This window comes from Phaethon aethereus (genome assembly GCF_964289735.1).
Source record: "Phaethon aethereus genome assembly, chromosome: 2".
NCBI lineage: Eukaryota > Metazoa > Chordata > Aves > Phaethontiformes > Phaethontidae > Phaethon > Phaethon aethereus.
The window spans coordinates 100,510,309-100,526,090 of NC_138582.1; the positions used below are offsets into that span (position 1 = coordinate 100,510,309).

The following is a 15,782-nucleotide window of genomic DNA, read 5'->3' on the forward strand; positions in this document are numbered from 1 at the left end:
GTCCCATGTCTGATTTACACCAGGAGGAAGCAAAACAAGTGTCAAGATGGGTACTGGCAATCAAAAACACATGTACCTATCCTTTCTGGAGGTGAAACATTGATTATTTCATGTCTGCACAACACTCTGAATACAGTTAGTATTTAAAAGGAGCACAGTAACATCATTAATTTCACTACAGGTAGAAAAATCCTTTAAAAAAACCAAGGGAGGCAGGGAGGTGTCGGGGGTGGTGTTTGGGGGTGGTGCCTGCAACTGCATAAAAAAAAGTTCCAGACACATTATTCTTCCAGTTTGAGGCCATCCATATTTTATGGCCCATTATGTTTTTGTATGTTTTAAGATGACTAGCACATTTCACACTCCAGTCAAAAAATAAAAACGCAAGATTATACAAACTGCAGCATAAAAAGCAGCCAAATGGACGAGGAACAATAAAAGAAACATTATAAAAACTCTCAAAGCACAGAAATAAATCATCAGTAGAAAGAGTGAAGAAACAGACCAAAGACCACCTACAATTCAACAGGGCACTGCTGAAGGAAAAAAGAGAATTAATACAAAACTTGCGTCAACATCGCTGCCACCACATTGTCTCTCCTTCCCCTTTTTCTTTGAGAAATGTAAAAAATCATTATGCCATAACTGTTTCAGAGCACTTAGAAATGCTATTATACAACGGAGAAGTGCAAGAACCAGCATTATATATTTACTGTTGGATGCACAGCTACAGCATCTTAAGGGCCAGTCACATCATCTTGCTTGTTAGTGCAAGCAGTATTACTTTCTTCAAACTACCCTGTGCTGCATCTTAAGACACTTCACAGCTGATCCCAACTTTCCTTCTTCTCTCTGCTTTCTCCTGTTCCACCACTTGTGCCAATCCAGTGTGGAACGAGGCTCAGCAGTGTAAACCTGTGTGCAACGCTTTGGGATGACAATGGTTGCGACCAAGGCAGAGCAGCACCAGAGGCTGCTCGCTAATGCTGCCTGCACAGCACTGGGTAAAAAGTGTGAAAGGTTTTTGGCTGCAGCCAAAAACAAGGGTAAGGCTTTGAGGAGTGTATGACAAAGGTGGAGGCAGGGCCATGGGGCAGCAGATTTATTTATCAATTCAGTAAATTGGGGGGGGGGGATGGTTGGGGGTTGGGGTGTCAAAAGCTGAGAAAAGGTCAATACCATGGAAAAAAAAAAAACCAAATTTCAAAGGTTTTAATTCTTTTTTTCTCTTTTATCTTCCCTATAAAGTAACTTTCAAGCTGGCCTCTATATTACAGGCTGTTACTTTTTTGGTCTAGTGTTTTATATGTACAGTTCACAACTAAGATGAAGGCATAATTTAAGATGGCTTTCCATCCCAACAGATTCAGCGACCTACATAACGTTGAGTAACATACTCCTAACTTCGAAAGAAGCGTGGTCCAGGTTTAACATTATTTGTGTTCTCCAGTGGGACAAATAGTGCACACCCAGCTTAATGTCCTCGTTTCAACACTGTTTATGAGCTATTTAAGAAATGTGATTTTCTTCTGCATCATGGAATGATCGCTCATAATCACTCTGCAGTATTAGAGCTTGAGTAGCACGTCATTCAGCCGGAGCCTCACATATCTGTCAGACCCTCCATAGGATCAGCCACAGCTGAAGTTTACAAAAGGGTCTCAATTATAATTCCATTTCACACAGTCATAACATTTGGAAGCATTTATATCTCAAGCTGATGTTTTCAAGGATTGACCTAATCATGTTGCTTAAACTTTCCTTGAAAGACTGAAGAGAAAGAGTTTTAACCCCCTCTATAAGCACCCATAGCAAAATGGCTTAAGTAAGAGACCTGGCACATGTTATGCAGAAATAGCATCTGACTTTTTTTTTTTTTTTTAAATTGTCTCAATATCACTAAGTTAGGAATATTTTTCAATTGCCTAGTGAGCAAGCTCATTTAAAGAAAAAAAATCTTAAGACTTCAGGTATGCATTTAATACCAAATGCTGGCACTACACAGTCATTGGCAAAACTCCCACTTACTTCAACGGAAATGTGATTTGGCCCTGAAAGGAGGGATATGTACACATGTCTACTTAAATAAGTGTGCATTTATCACCACAGATTATTTTCTATCTTTCCTGTTGGAACCAACAGGTTTCTCATCTTTGTACACTGATGATCTCCAGATTCTTTTCTCCATTTTGTTTTTAATTTTAAGCACAAAATAGGTAGGAAATTAACTGCAGAAAGGATACACAGGATGCAAATTTTGTAAGAGACTACTGTTCACTCCAGTTATATGGCACCCAGCAGAATAGAATCCTTGCCTATTAATTAGGCTCTTAGGTGCTTAAATAATACAAATAATTAACAGTAATGCCATCTTAATGCTAAGTTAAGGTATTTCATTAAAAAGTTAACATTGTTCCAAGAGCATTAATCGAGCTGTCTTGCACATTTTCTTCTCGCTCTCGCCAATGTAAATTTAATTCATTATTCTTCCCTATTAGCATACAACCATTGCATACATTAGGCATACATAATGTTCACGTATTGCTGCTTGAGTGATTTTAATTTTCAGATTTCCTTGAACGTTTTTGCATGGCTATTGCAACAGAGCGCTAACCCTTGTTCCTTCTTAAATTCTGTCATTTCTCTGTTGTGCCCTGCATCAGTTCACCATAAACTCTGTAATGTCTTTGTGTGCTTTTATGCATTTTCACTCACTTCCCATATGTTATATAAAATAAAGTTTGAAAACAGGGGTGGGTGGGGGAAAGTGTTTTGAACATTTTAAACAGAAAAGTGTGTCCTTTAATCCAACTAGTGTTGATAGCTGCCTCTGAATGGGATAATGCCTCAAAGGCAAAACACTAGCCTCAAGTTGCAACATGCAGGTCCTGTGAGCTCTGACTCAAAACACTTCAAAAACAAAGGGGAGGGCGAACAAAAATTAAAAACACAAGTTTGTTACTATGTCATGGTTGCAAAGGCAGTAGAGATGGAGGTGGCTCATTCAATAGTTCATTTGTATGCTGCTGTTGTCATGTTTTTACAAACTATTGTCACATTTTTGTCACGTGTCATATTTGACAGCAGACCATAAACCAAGAATTCTGTTAAATAAGTGATTCTCACTCAGGCATTAGCCCTGGCAGTCACCTGCTGGGAGAAATAATGAAACCTCCATTTTGCAATCAACCACATTTTACTGCCTATTCTTGACACTTAACGGTTGTTAAATGTCAGCAGGTCACTGCAAATTTGTGATTTTAAGTGTCTGAGTACCCAAATAGTAGTCAGTTCCAAGATATTTTCTTTCCTCCATGGTTAAATGCTTTTAAAGGGAGGATGAAAAAAATAGTTATATTCAAGCTTGGCAGCACTGCAACTTATTTGGAAAACATCTTTGGAAAGGTCCGAATAAATACCCTGAGGCAACATTTAAAGCAAGGCTATCAATATCCATAGATGTACTACCTACAAAAATAAACAGCAGGGAAAGGAGAAGATCCCGCAATCTGGAGACCAAGACCCCACACAGCAGTTTTTTCTCCTGGGTAAAATAAAGAGCTGGCAGGAAGAAGGTGGCAATATAAAGTCTCCTGGGAAAGCCCTCCGACACTCTACCTGCATCGAGCCTGACGGACGGATAAAGAGAGAGATCCAGTGCTCTGCAGTGTTAATTGAACAGGGGTTTGGTTAAGCATAAAGGCAAATTGAGCATAAAGTTGCATGCGGACGCTAACAAGCAGCGGCAAAAGGCCAATGAAACCACAGCCCTTACCTATGAGTGGGAGTTCGTCCATGGTAATGCCCTGAGATTTGAGGTGCTTCTTGATACAGGCCAGTCGCTGCACGTTGGGTCCCCAGCGCCTGCCTAGCTTGTGTATGTGCTGAATCTGTGTCACAAACCGCATTTCATCATTTAGCTTGCACTCAGGTCTCCAGTCTGGAGGAGGAATCACCCTGCACATCCCATACTTCTCTACCTGAGCTCGGACTGACTCAATGTATATCAGTGGGTCATGAAATTCCTTGGTGGAGGGCCTAAGGATGGGAATCTCCCCCAGCATCCCCCACCCAGACTTACTACTGCCCTTTTCGTGCTTTCCCATTGAGTCTTGTGGCTTGTGCAAGGACTCCGCTTGAGAGGTAGAACGATTTTCACAGGAGGCATTTTCAGTTTTGCCATGTGCTTGTTTCCCTGGCGTACTCTTTCCAGCAGTGGCTCTTTTCGGCCTATTTCTTTCCAAACTCTTCTCTGGCACTTCCTTTTTAAGGTGTCCATTCAGCAAAGGCTTTTCTACGGCTGCCTTTTTGCTGGCAGCTTCTACCAAGTTGACGGCCCCTTTCATTCTCTTGGTGGGCGACTGTATTTTGTCTATGTGATTCATCTCTTCCAGCCTCCTCTTTGAATTGCGCAGCCCCTCCCTTAACTGTCTCCCCACCTCCTTAGTGCATGTCTTTTGGTTCAACTTGCCATTGACTTTTACACCATTAACAGCGGTATTGTTAGACTTGGATGCTCCAAGGGATAGCACCTGTTTGCGGGTTTTTGCATTGCTACTTTCTATTTTCCCTGAGATTGTGTGGTTGACAGGTGAACTGGGTTTGTGGTGATTTAGTTTGGTTTCCTTGACCAGTTCTTTCTTGGCTTTGGTGTATGTGACAGTTCCCTTTGTCACTGTTGCAGTGTACTTCACAGTTTTGGACGGTGAAGGTCTGACTTCTCTCATCTTTTTGGCACTGGCTGCATTTGCACTCGGAGATGACATTCGAGTGATCCCGTTGACTTTAGAAACCTGCAATGCCAGGATTGTTGCAGGGGGAGCAGAAGGAAGGAAACAGAAACAGAAAAGTAAATTAATAATGTTACCACTCAGCCACAGCGTCCCAAGTTGCTGGACAACCATATTCTGCAGTCCTGACTCCTGCCTGTTCCTACAGTTTTTAGCCAGGCAAGAGGAGGGACTGGGCATTCATAATAAATAAAATATAATTTTTTTATTTTTTTTTAAATGAACCAAAAAGTCTCCAGAAAGCCAATCTTGCTTTTGGAGCGTATGAAGTCTCTGGCATTAAGAAGGGTGAGGTGCCTTGATTGCACTACCCCCTTCCTTGTCTAGCAGAAAGCCTGTTATGGTATCACAAAACACAGGTAGTTTAATTTATAAACTAAAACTTCCATTATCTCCTTTTCTGGCCCTCAGACACTATCTCTTTCCCACTCAACTTCTCCTAAGTGCACACACAGTTTACTACTTAGCAGACAAACGAGCCAGTGTATACTATCTACTAACTGGAATGGGTATATTTTACAAAAAAACACACACTGAGATTCAAACTAACCTCCTATCTATACATACATACATATAAAAGAGATACTGAACACATTATGCACCCAACAGATCAGGATGGCCATCAAAGATCCAGTCTGTCATACATATTAAATCTTGGGAGGCATCTTGTTGCTGAAGTCATTAATTTGAAATAAAAATGTATACAGTAGTGCAATGCGTTTTTTTAAAGTTTGATATCTGGGCAGTTTTGCTGAGACACTTTTAATTACATCATATTCATCACTAATGTGTCATTGCAACTTAGAATTGCTGGACTCCACTGCTTTCTGTTAAACACTTAAACTCAGCTATGAAACTAAAATTTCTATTTTAACTATAAGACAGGTTAAGCACTGAAAGCAATCCTCAGCTTCAAAGGGCATTGTGACAGCTCAGCACTGCCAAAGCCAAGGTCCACTGCTAAGAAAATTAAGTTCAAGTTTAAACCTCAAATAAATTTCAGTATTTAAACAAGTTTAAACATTTTTTTTCCTCACCTCCCTAAATTACCGTGAGTGCAGAAAAACACATCCAAAAATCAGGAACACTGATAAAAGTGCCCAAAGTGAAAGCATGCAGTACAATCACCCCTCATCAGAGCTCAGTTGAGCAACACCATTCCTGCAAAGTTATAATACTTCCCTGTGGAATTTCAGAATACTTGCCAAATTAGTAAGCATGGCAGCTTCTCTCAAATTAGTGCAAGAATTATAGTCACTTATAAAGTGAAGATAAAATATTATAAAATCAGAATCAAATAGAGACTGAAAAGATCATGTTATGGTCTTGCAGAAGAGGAACTGGAACCTGGAGATTCTGCATACACACGTATGTATGTGTATACACACATTTACTGCGTGCATTTTCTCCTCTGTGCTCCAGAAGTTGGAGCAGGAGTAATGCCCTTTTAAAACCCATCCATGTTCTTGTCCTTCTTGTGCTTCCAATGTAGAAATACTTAAGTAAAATCCAGTTAACTAATGACATGAGTTTTTACCTTGAGCTTTCCAAAGATGTACGAGAGATCATCTAGAAAGCAAACACTTGCTAACAGAAATACATTTACCCATTTCCCTTGAAATTTAGGCAGTACTCTGCATTTGAAATGGAAGCCTGGGTTTGACTTTTACATTGCTTTTTCATGCCACAAAGCAGACACGAGTAGAGAGCTGCTGAGACATTGCCTCCTGCCTGCAGCAGTCAGAACAAGCGTTGAACACCTCTGGCTTTATAAATAGTCAGGAACATTGATTACAGATTTCATCTAGACTAATAGAGAAGAATTGATTGAGAACTGAGAGGGGAAGGTAATCTGGGTAACAGTGATCATGAAATGAATTTTCAGTTCTAAGATGTGACAACAGTAGATAAAGCACAACTGACTTTAAAAACAAACAAACAAAAACAACCAACAAAAAACACCTGCCAAAAAACCAAACCAAAACAATTCCCACTCGGAGGAGTGGCACAAAGCAGAGGCCATTATGTCTGCTCACAAAGTTCTCTAACGACTGAAAAATTAGAAAAGAATCGTAGTAAAAAGTCAAAACACAATTATGTGACTAAGAGAAACTATATAGGAACAGCAAACACATGCATGGGTAAAATCAGAAAGGCCAAGGAGCTAAAGAAACTTCAGTTAGCAAGGGACATAAAGTGAAACATGAAAAATTTTATAAACATCTTAAGAATACAAAGACAACAAAGAACAGCAAAGATCAACCACCACACAAGGAAGGAAAACAAATGCAACAGTTTGGCTAAAGTGTTTGTGCTTCTTTTGCAGCAGCCTTCACCAAAAGTACCACTGACTAAATACTTATCAGATGTATACCATAACCAATTTCAGCAAAAGAGCTAGGAAGGAAACCCCAGCAAGCTAAAGTATACCTAGATGACTTAATGCATGACTCTTGGAGAGAAGTGGAGGGCTGGCAGAGTCTACCTAACTTCAAGCCCTAAAATCATTCTGGAACAAATAATCAAACTGTTAATTTGTAAACACACAAACAATAAATAAGATGTTAAAAACAAAACAAAACAAAAACCCACCACCTATAGTTTTGCCAAGATAGCACATCAAGCTAAGTTAATAATCTTCTGACAGACATCTGGCTGAGCAGGCAAAGAAGCACCTCCACTTCTGTAGGGCTCCAGTCACTGTCCCACATGACATTCCATCAAACAAGCTCCCGAAACATTTCCTAGACATAATCACCCTGAAGTGGCTTTACAAGGAATTAAAGAAAATCATCCACAAGAGAAGTTATCGTTGTCATAGTTCACTGCCATCCTGGGAGAGCATTTCAGGTGACTCTTCTGCAGGGACCTGTCTTGGCCTCGGTTCTACCAAGTACTTCCACCAGTAACTTGCATTAATTATTAAAATTTGTTAAAATTTGCCAGCAACACACACCTGGAAGGGTCTCTGGAGACAACGTCAAAATCAAAGGCAATCTTGAAGAACTTATTTCATAACATTTCTACAATAAGAAGAAATGCTATTTTTAGGAAGGACCAATCAAATACATGTAGGGATGGGATAACATTTGGGGACCGCAGTGAGCTGCAAAATGCGACGGTGGTACAAAGCACACAAATCTCTTTCTGAGACCTATTACTAAGAACACCGAAAGCAAGGGATGGGAGCACTGACTTTCCTGTGCAGGGCTGGTACCAGTATCAGGCCAACACTGTTAGAAAAATTTAGACAGTAGAGTAAGTCTAAAAGAACACCAAGTGCTCAGGTATTTGCAAAGTATGATCTTTACTGAAAAGCCAAGGAAGCTGGGCTTGTTTAGTCTGAAAGAGATGACTATGGGACAACTCTGTAACGGTCTTATGATTCATAAGGGGCTCCTCTGAAAAGAGACAGTAAATGCTCTTTCCCTGTTCACTGGGAAAAGTCGGGGGGAAAACCCTTTAATTACCTACAAAGATGATCTGAGGCACAACTAGGAAAACTTTCTAATTAGTAGAAAAGGCAAACTCTGGAAGAAGCTGTCAATGGATGTTGTGGAGCCTCCTCCATGGGAGGTTTTCCAGAAGATTTCCAGGATGCCATAGCTATATTACTGTGCTGTCAGGTACAGCCAACACACCACCTCAGAGTGAGCAGTAAAGCCTTCCTATGATTTTATTTCTTTTTAAGAAGTTGATACCAGAAGTCTGAAGGGGCCCTCCTTTAGCAAGGGGTGGTGACACAGGGCCTGAGAACAAAATACAGTCATGGAAGAAAGTGCTCATGGAGAAAGGCAGGATCCTTACAACTCCTCTTCTTCAAAGGAGAACATGCCATCAGCATTAGCATCTTTAGGCCAGCATTAAAACTGCCAAGCTACAAACCTCTGGAAAACTGAATTAAGAAAACAGCAACTTATCACAACCTTTTAGAGTTGTTAGAATACCTCCACACAAAAAAAATCTTAGCTCTCAGGGCCAAATCTTGAACTGAACAGGTACATAAGCTTCGGCTATCTAACCTCCAAACTATTTAGAGATTTTATTCAGACTTAGTGATATTATTCCAATGATGAACAGGTCCTGAAGTGGAGAACACTTGGCTTTGAGAATACCATATGGAATTCACTATTTCTTTCTGATTGCTAGCTAAGGAGACCCAACAAGAAAGAAACACTGATGAAAACTTCCTCAAGACCATCATCTTTCTAGAGCAGACACAACACAAAGGTTTTCAAATGCTTCTCCCTCTTCCCTCCCCAAATGCTCACAGGTATCTTGAGTGTTTTCAGAAAGAATAGCGTAATGTTTAAGATACAGCAGTACTATATAGACCAGAACAGATCACGCTTCAAATGGGAATAGGCTGCAACTAATGTCTTCCAGATGAAAACAAGTGGAACAAACAACGTGGTCATAGCCCATCATCAAAGCAACAAGTGGATTCAGGATTTCACATTGACAAATGTGAAATTCTGGCTGGTCAGTCATCACCTACATGTTCCTGGTCTGTATTTGTCTCTGAGGACCCATCAGATGATTGGAACCTCCAGACACATATACACACACAAAATAAAGCCAACAAACAACTTGTTAGGTAACAAACACAGTAATAACAGCAACATTAGTGATACCAACAACTGTTTTGGTCCCAAACAAATTCAAGTTATGCAACTGATCTCGAATTCATTCATAAAAATACTTCTGTGTTGATATATGAGTTTTGCAGAGCTAAATTACCATATTAGGCCAAGAGAGGGCCCCATTGAACTACATTTCCTTTGCCCACTACCCCTTTAAAGTAGAGGATTTGGGAAGAGAGCAAGAGAGGAAGAAAGAGGAGGGAACACGTGACAAGTGCAAGTGCACACCAGAAAAGGAAAGAAAGAATGAGAGGAAAAAAGAAAATCTCAGGTAATTTCTAGTGTTCTGCCTTTATTTTTTGTAAGACTGAACAAAACAAAGACACACGCATAAATAAACCATGTAAATGCACATGAACAAGGATCAAAAATGTACTGGAAGGAGGAAGAACATGTGGCTGGCACCCTGGGAAAACAACTCTCCTTTTGGCAAATACTGAAAATGTTAACAAGACTCAGGACAATGGCAGGAAATTTAGCAATGTCACGTAACTGGTAAGTCTAAGGTTTTGCACAAAGCTAAGTCTTTCTGTAAGGCAAAATGCATAATCCACCTTTAATTAGTTACAGCCACATTTTCATTAAAAATGCTACGAAAGTATTTATGTTATTGTGGGTTGCAGCAGAAAATTTAAATGCCTAATTTTTTTTTTTTTAAAAGGATCATCATTTCAACGTACAGCCCCTTTATTTTCTGAAGCATGAAGACCACACTCAGTGAGGTGTCTGTGTGGCATGACTGTTGGTTGTACTGCATTGCTTTAAAATTTCTCTCCACCTTGCATAGCACAACTGAAAACATCTAATACTCTACAAAGCAAAACCCACCTGGATCGTGGACAAAATTCTTCTACACTTGTCTTTTCCCTTCTCAGAACTGCCTTCACAAGTGACAGCAGTTGACTTTCACAAGAATTTTAACCATTCATACTTTGATGATACAACTTTGAATCATTTCACACAAGTGTTCCAGTGACTTAAAATAATTAAGTATGAAATGCATCCTTATGCTTTGGGAAACTTGTTCAACATGAAGAGCTCACAGCAGAGCATGTCACAGCAAGGACCATAGGACGCTGGTAGTCACAAAAAAGAAAGCCAGAAGGATGCAAAAGAAGGCAGGCATTCAAGCTGATGACTAAATAAGCAAAAATTGCCATGGGAGAAATAGAGAATGGAAGTCTTACAGAGGTACAGAGGAATATACTGTAGATAGCCTTCAGGATCTCAAATTTTATTTAGAAGCTAACACAAATCCAGTGGAGGCATTTCAGGAGAAGCTTAAACACCACTGAAGCACAGGGCATGGAAGATTTCCTTGGCAAGAGCACCACTGTTTCTCTTTTTGCCATTTTTAATTTCCAAACCTATGACTAAGAGGTGCCATTTAGGCCTTGACAGCTCTACAAGATGGTTATTCCAGCCCCATTGAAGTCCAGGCCAGCCTACTTAGAAGAAAAACCTTTAGATGCCAGGAAACAATGTCTCTAACTGGCCTGTTGAGAATTAACCACTGTGGGGGAAGGCATAAGTGCAGCAAGCTTTCTGTACTTCATTGCCCTAGAGCAGGTAACCTGCTAACCCAGCACCAGACTGAATAAGCATGCTGACCGAGGATTTGAAAGTCTTTCATAAAAAACTTATTTGACAGTTGCTATTTTAGAAGCCCTTTGATCCAATCATCAAAAATAGATGGAGACACATCCTGCCCAAACACCAGTCACAAGCACTGAAAGATTGGTCCGCTAAACTTCCACACCCAAATACAAGTCAGGCCGAGATTGACATGCTGAATTTTTTTGCTAGTTTTCAGCCAAGTAACATGAAAGTCTGAACTTCTCCCCAGCTGGTACGTCCACTGTGAAGGAAGCAATAATCTAGAGCACCTTCTTTATGCATTGGGCAAAACATTTTTTCTGGACTCCGAGGTTTGTATTGCCCACAATGCAATACAAGACACCTGAATGTAACGTCAGCTTCTCTACAACACCAGTGAGCCTCTAAGATAACCTGAGCAGACCATACATACACAAAAGGAGCTCATTTTTCCACGTGCTGCCAGCCTTGGCACTGTCCGCAGAGAAACCAACAAGAGTGCCAGTCAGAAAGGTTTAATAAATATCAATGTGAACTTTACTCTTTCATATGTACACACTGGATAATATAAAGACAGGGCTGTAAAGCATGCTTTATCATGCTGACTTCCCATGTATGTATCACTTTTCTTTTTTCCTTCTTTCTCTCTTTCTCTCTCTCTCACTGAAAATTAACTCCCTGCTGTCTCCAGAGCGTGCTTTTAAGGATTACCATGTTCGCTCTATGCCAGGCAGTGGAAAATGGAGCTAGCATCTTAAAAGTCTGCATCTCCCTTGTGTCCACAGTAGAGTACAATTCATTACCTGTTTCCTTAAGTCCTGAGCCGATCTATGAAGAGTGTGGTGGTTGTTAGCAGTGAGCCCTTTCGTAGAGGAGCCAGTGTTTGTAGTAGGATGGTGATTAGCAGCAGCCTGGTCTTTTCGGTTCTCAGCCTTATGTTCGCTGTTCCTCTCCTTCCCTGGTGTGGCCTCTTTGCTTTTGTGTTTCTGAGCAGGTTCTTTCTCTTTCGATGATTTGCTGGACCCATTGAAAACTGAGAAGACAGAAAATCAGACTATTAAGGAAAAAAAAAAGGGAAAAAAAAAAAAACCATACAAGACCAAACTCTTCATTCAAAACAACCCAACTCTCTCTGCTGTCAGTGTTGGATATTTAGTGTCTTCTTATATCTAAAGTAAAATCAATACAGAAATGGAAGCACTATTTTGCATATTTCTTTATATGAACAGATTTACTAAAGTATTTCCTTTGCTTGTTAACACACATTATCTTCAACACCCAAATTAAAACATGCAAGTTATAGTACTGTTTTGATTGACCTAAATTTAGACTTATCAGTTTGATTTTTATTTATGACAGTTTTAATTAACTTTTTGCTGTTGCAGCAAGGGAATTCTAAACATAACCTAAACAGAAAAAGGATTTATTTTTATATTAACATAAAAGAAAGGAAATGTTCCATGAAAAAGCATGTTTTGTTTTCATCGATATCCAAACTGCTGAACCAAACTGACAGCAGTTTGCCTATAGCAAACAAGCTGCAAATAGAAAAAGGTACTTCTGCAAAGAAAGGAAAAGAGTAAAACCATTTTAGAACATGTCATATAAAGTAATGCTGGGACCTATGCTGCATGCCCTAGCCTCCTGCTGAAAGGAAGGGATAAGAAAGCACAGAACAGAAATCATATTTTTGGTGCAACAAATATTATGCAAACGTATACAAGTCTATCTCAGCAAGTTTTGTTCCTAGCCCTCTGCTGAATTTATTTAAGATAGTCACTGCTCTTTTGTTGTCAAGGCACACGAAAAGCTGAGGTTTAAAAAAAAAAAAAAGTCACATTTCTCTCTGTTTGTTAATCAAAAATTTATGTCAGTGCTGCCCCCTCTTCAGTGAGGCACTTGACAGAAGTCTGTGAGGCTTGTGATCCAACACCCACAATAGCAAGTGCCATCCTGCCTTCTCTAATCATCTGCTCTTGGTTTTTACCCCTGCCTTTTTTGCCATGTTTTAGGAACAGATGTAAATTAGGGAATTCATAAATACTTAATAGCACAAGTATCTAAAAATCATATTTATTACACTCAACACACACCATCTGTTTGGGAATATTAACTACATTAATTAAATTATTGTTTTCTTGTGAAATTAAAGCCTTCTTTTGTCACTAAATATGATATACCTACAATACATACTGTTTTATCTAAATTAGGAAGCTTAGCTGTCTCTACAGATGTCCTGTAATATTACAGTGGTAGCAGCAGTAATAATAAACAACCAACAATCCTGCTGGACAGAAGAGGGGCCTCTAAGCTGCTTTTGAGTAGACACCTACCTCAAAACCTTCCCAAGTAGCTATCTACCTTGCCACTGCACCTCCAAAAGCCGAAACTCCAGCAAGCTATTGACAAATTTGTTATGCAGGTCACTTATCACATTCAGTTGGTCCTAAGTGTTGAAGCAGATTATGTAAAAAATAAAAAATTGCAATTGCTCTTCCTCCTCTCTTCCTTCCCTCTTGCATAAATCAGTAAGAAAGAGAGAAAAGCCATCGGCAGCAAAGTCACTGCAAGTTCCCCCATGGCTCTGTCACTCCTGAGCTCAGGGGCAACTGGTGTTGCCCCAGCTAGCCAAGGATTTCTCAGTGATTTCCGTGAAAGTCGCGTAACCTCTGTGTCTCATTTCCAGTGATGGAACTGATAATAATTGCGAGCCCCTCTCTGGGAGTTCACGACAATACATTTATCCTCCTTTGTAAGGCTTTCTCACATCAGATGGAAGGTGCTACAGATGCACGAAGCATGACTATTTATTTTTAATAAGACATAGCACAAACAACCGATGGCAGCTTCGTTAATATGTATTTCACCACGGCAAATGATATTTTCCTTCGGAGGGAACAAACTGTATATACTGATCTGCTCATACGGACACATTAAGCCAAAAGATTAGTTTTCTGTATTCAGTTGTCACTTTATAAAGCGAAAATTACTAAAACAGAAAACACAGCCAAAAAGCCAAATTGTGCACTTTTATGGTTCACCAAAAAAAACCCCAGTGAACATGAGACAAGGTATATTTTATATGCAACAGCTCATTAATTTTAAGTGTCGTGGGAACACTGCCAGTTTTACCCTCTGAGTAATTATCTTTTGTCTTAATTTGTATGATTCTTGAAAGGGGGAAGAGAGAAATGGGAGAGAAAAAATATTCAGTCTCACAGGAGAAGCTTAAAAAGCTTAAAGCCTGAAAACACAATAAAAAGGGAGAGACATAGATGCAAAATAGTCCTAGTCAAGCTGTCTCTAGTTAAACAGTAGATGGTATCAGTTTCCATGAAAATCACTGTGTTTCTTCCAACACCTAGAATATTGTTATATCCAGCTAGACAAGTATAAAAACCTTTCTGCAATAGTAAGTTCTGCAAAATTCACAAACATATTATGTGAACAAGTATCAAAATATTAACTTGATTAATTACAAAACACTATCACAAGCCAAAGATTGGGGAGGAGGAGGGGAGGGCCTCCTGGCCTATGATTTTGCTCCCATCTGAGTAAAAGAGCAGAAGTTATTTAGACTTACAGAGTACAATACAGGATTAAACTCTGGCCCAAATAGCTAGTAAGACAGTTCAGTGCAAAGATGAAATCTCTGGGAAAGACCAAAAAGCCCCCCACGAAATCTCATTGTTGAACAATAATTGATAAGACGACAGAAACGCACACTCCTCAAAGGAAAGAAAACAATGAACCCCCCAAAAACTCCAAATTCTTCATTAAATATTACTGAGACCCAATCTGATTTAACAATAAAATGATTACTAATTCTTTTGTGTTTTCTTCTGCAGCAAATTGCATTCTCCTTCATGTCTGCCAGCTTCAACATTTCTGAGGCATTCAGAAAAGCAGAAAAGGTGTACCTTATGCTTTACTAAGCCCAGATGTAGACACATCCCAGTTACAATCTCACATCCTAGAGATAACTCTGACATGCACAATATCCAATGTTATACTCCTTGTTATTTTTTTCCTCATGAAAGAGTATTCAATAAGGGTTTCATCCTTGAAGCAGTAATTTCATTAAAAAACAGAAAGACAGAAAAAAAGCCCAACCCACATAAGTGGTGAAACTCAAATTATTAAAGCAGAAATATTTTGTAATCTTGAATTATTATTGGTTTATGCTACCTTAACCAGCTCTATATTTCCAAAACAGCTTTTAGTTAAAGGTAAGAGCACTACCAACAAATAATTAAAAGTGCAAGTAAATTATTAGTGTTCAGACACCTCAAATAGAATAAACTGATATCCTTTTATCCATATCTATCTGAATGCTCATTCTCAACGTGCCGTGTCCTCCAAAGCAATTATTATTATTACTATTAAGCTGAAACAATAAGAGTCCCAGAGTGAAATACTTGTGGGTCTTTTGGTTAGCAGTGATGATCAAATGCAAAGAAACTGAACCACTACATTCAAAACTCGCAAGCAGTGGGCGTTTTTAAACCACTGGTATAATTTATGGCAGCAGAGCAAAACCTTATGGCAAGCCTGATCCCCATGGATGCATCACAGCGCACTCTGCATCGGGGGAGCTGGGCCCCAGGCACACAGGATCCTGTACAGGGACTATGGGGTATCTCATTTGAAACTGTGATAAAGAATCCCTACACAAAACGTTCAAACTGTGCAAGTTGTGACTGTACTAGGTGGAGCTATAATAGTGGCTAAAAAAATTTTTTATCAAGTAAAG

The 15,782-nt window shown here is 39.5% G+C and overlaps 1 protein-coding gene across 1 annotated transcript in view; it reads right to left on the reverse strand.

Annotated features, from left to right (window-relative positions):
* The window catches only part of JARID2 (jumonji and AT-rich interaction domain containing 2), a 225,037-nt gene that overhangs the window by 27,214 nt on the left and 182,041 nt on the right, over window positions 1-15,782 (reverse strand). The window contains exons 6-7 of the mRNA XM_082014548.1: window positions 11,833-12,062; window positions 3,776-4,793 (exon numbers count right to left, since the gene is read on the reverse strand). Coding sequence (XP_081870674.1) covers window positions 3,776-4,793; window positions 11,833-12,062 — 1,248 coding nt within the window. The remainder of the gene's footprint in view (window positions 1-3,775; window positions 4,794-11,832; window positions 12,063-15,782) is intronic.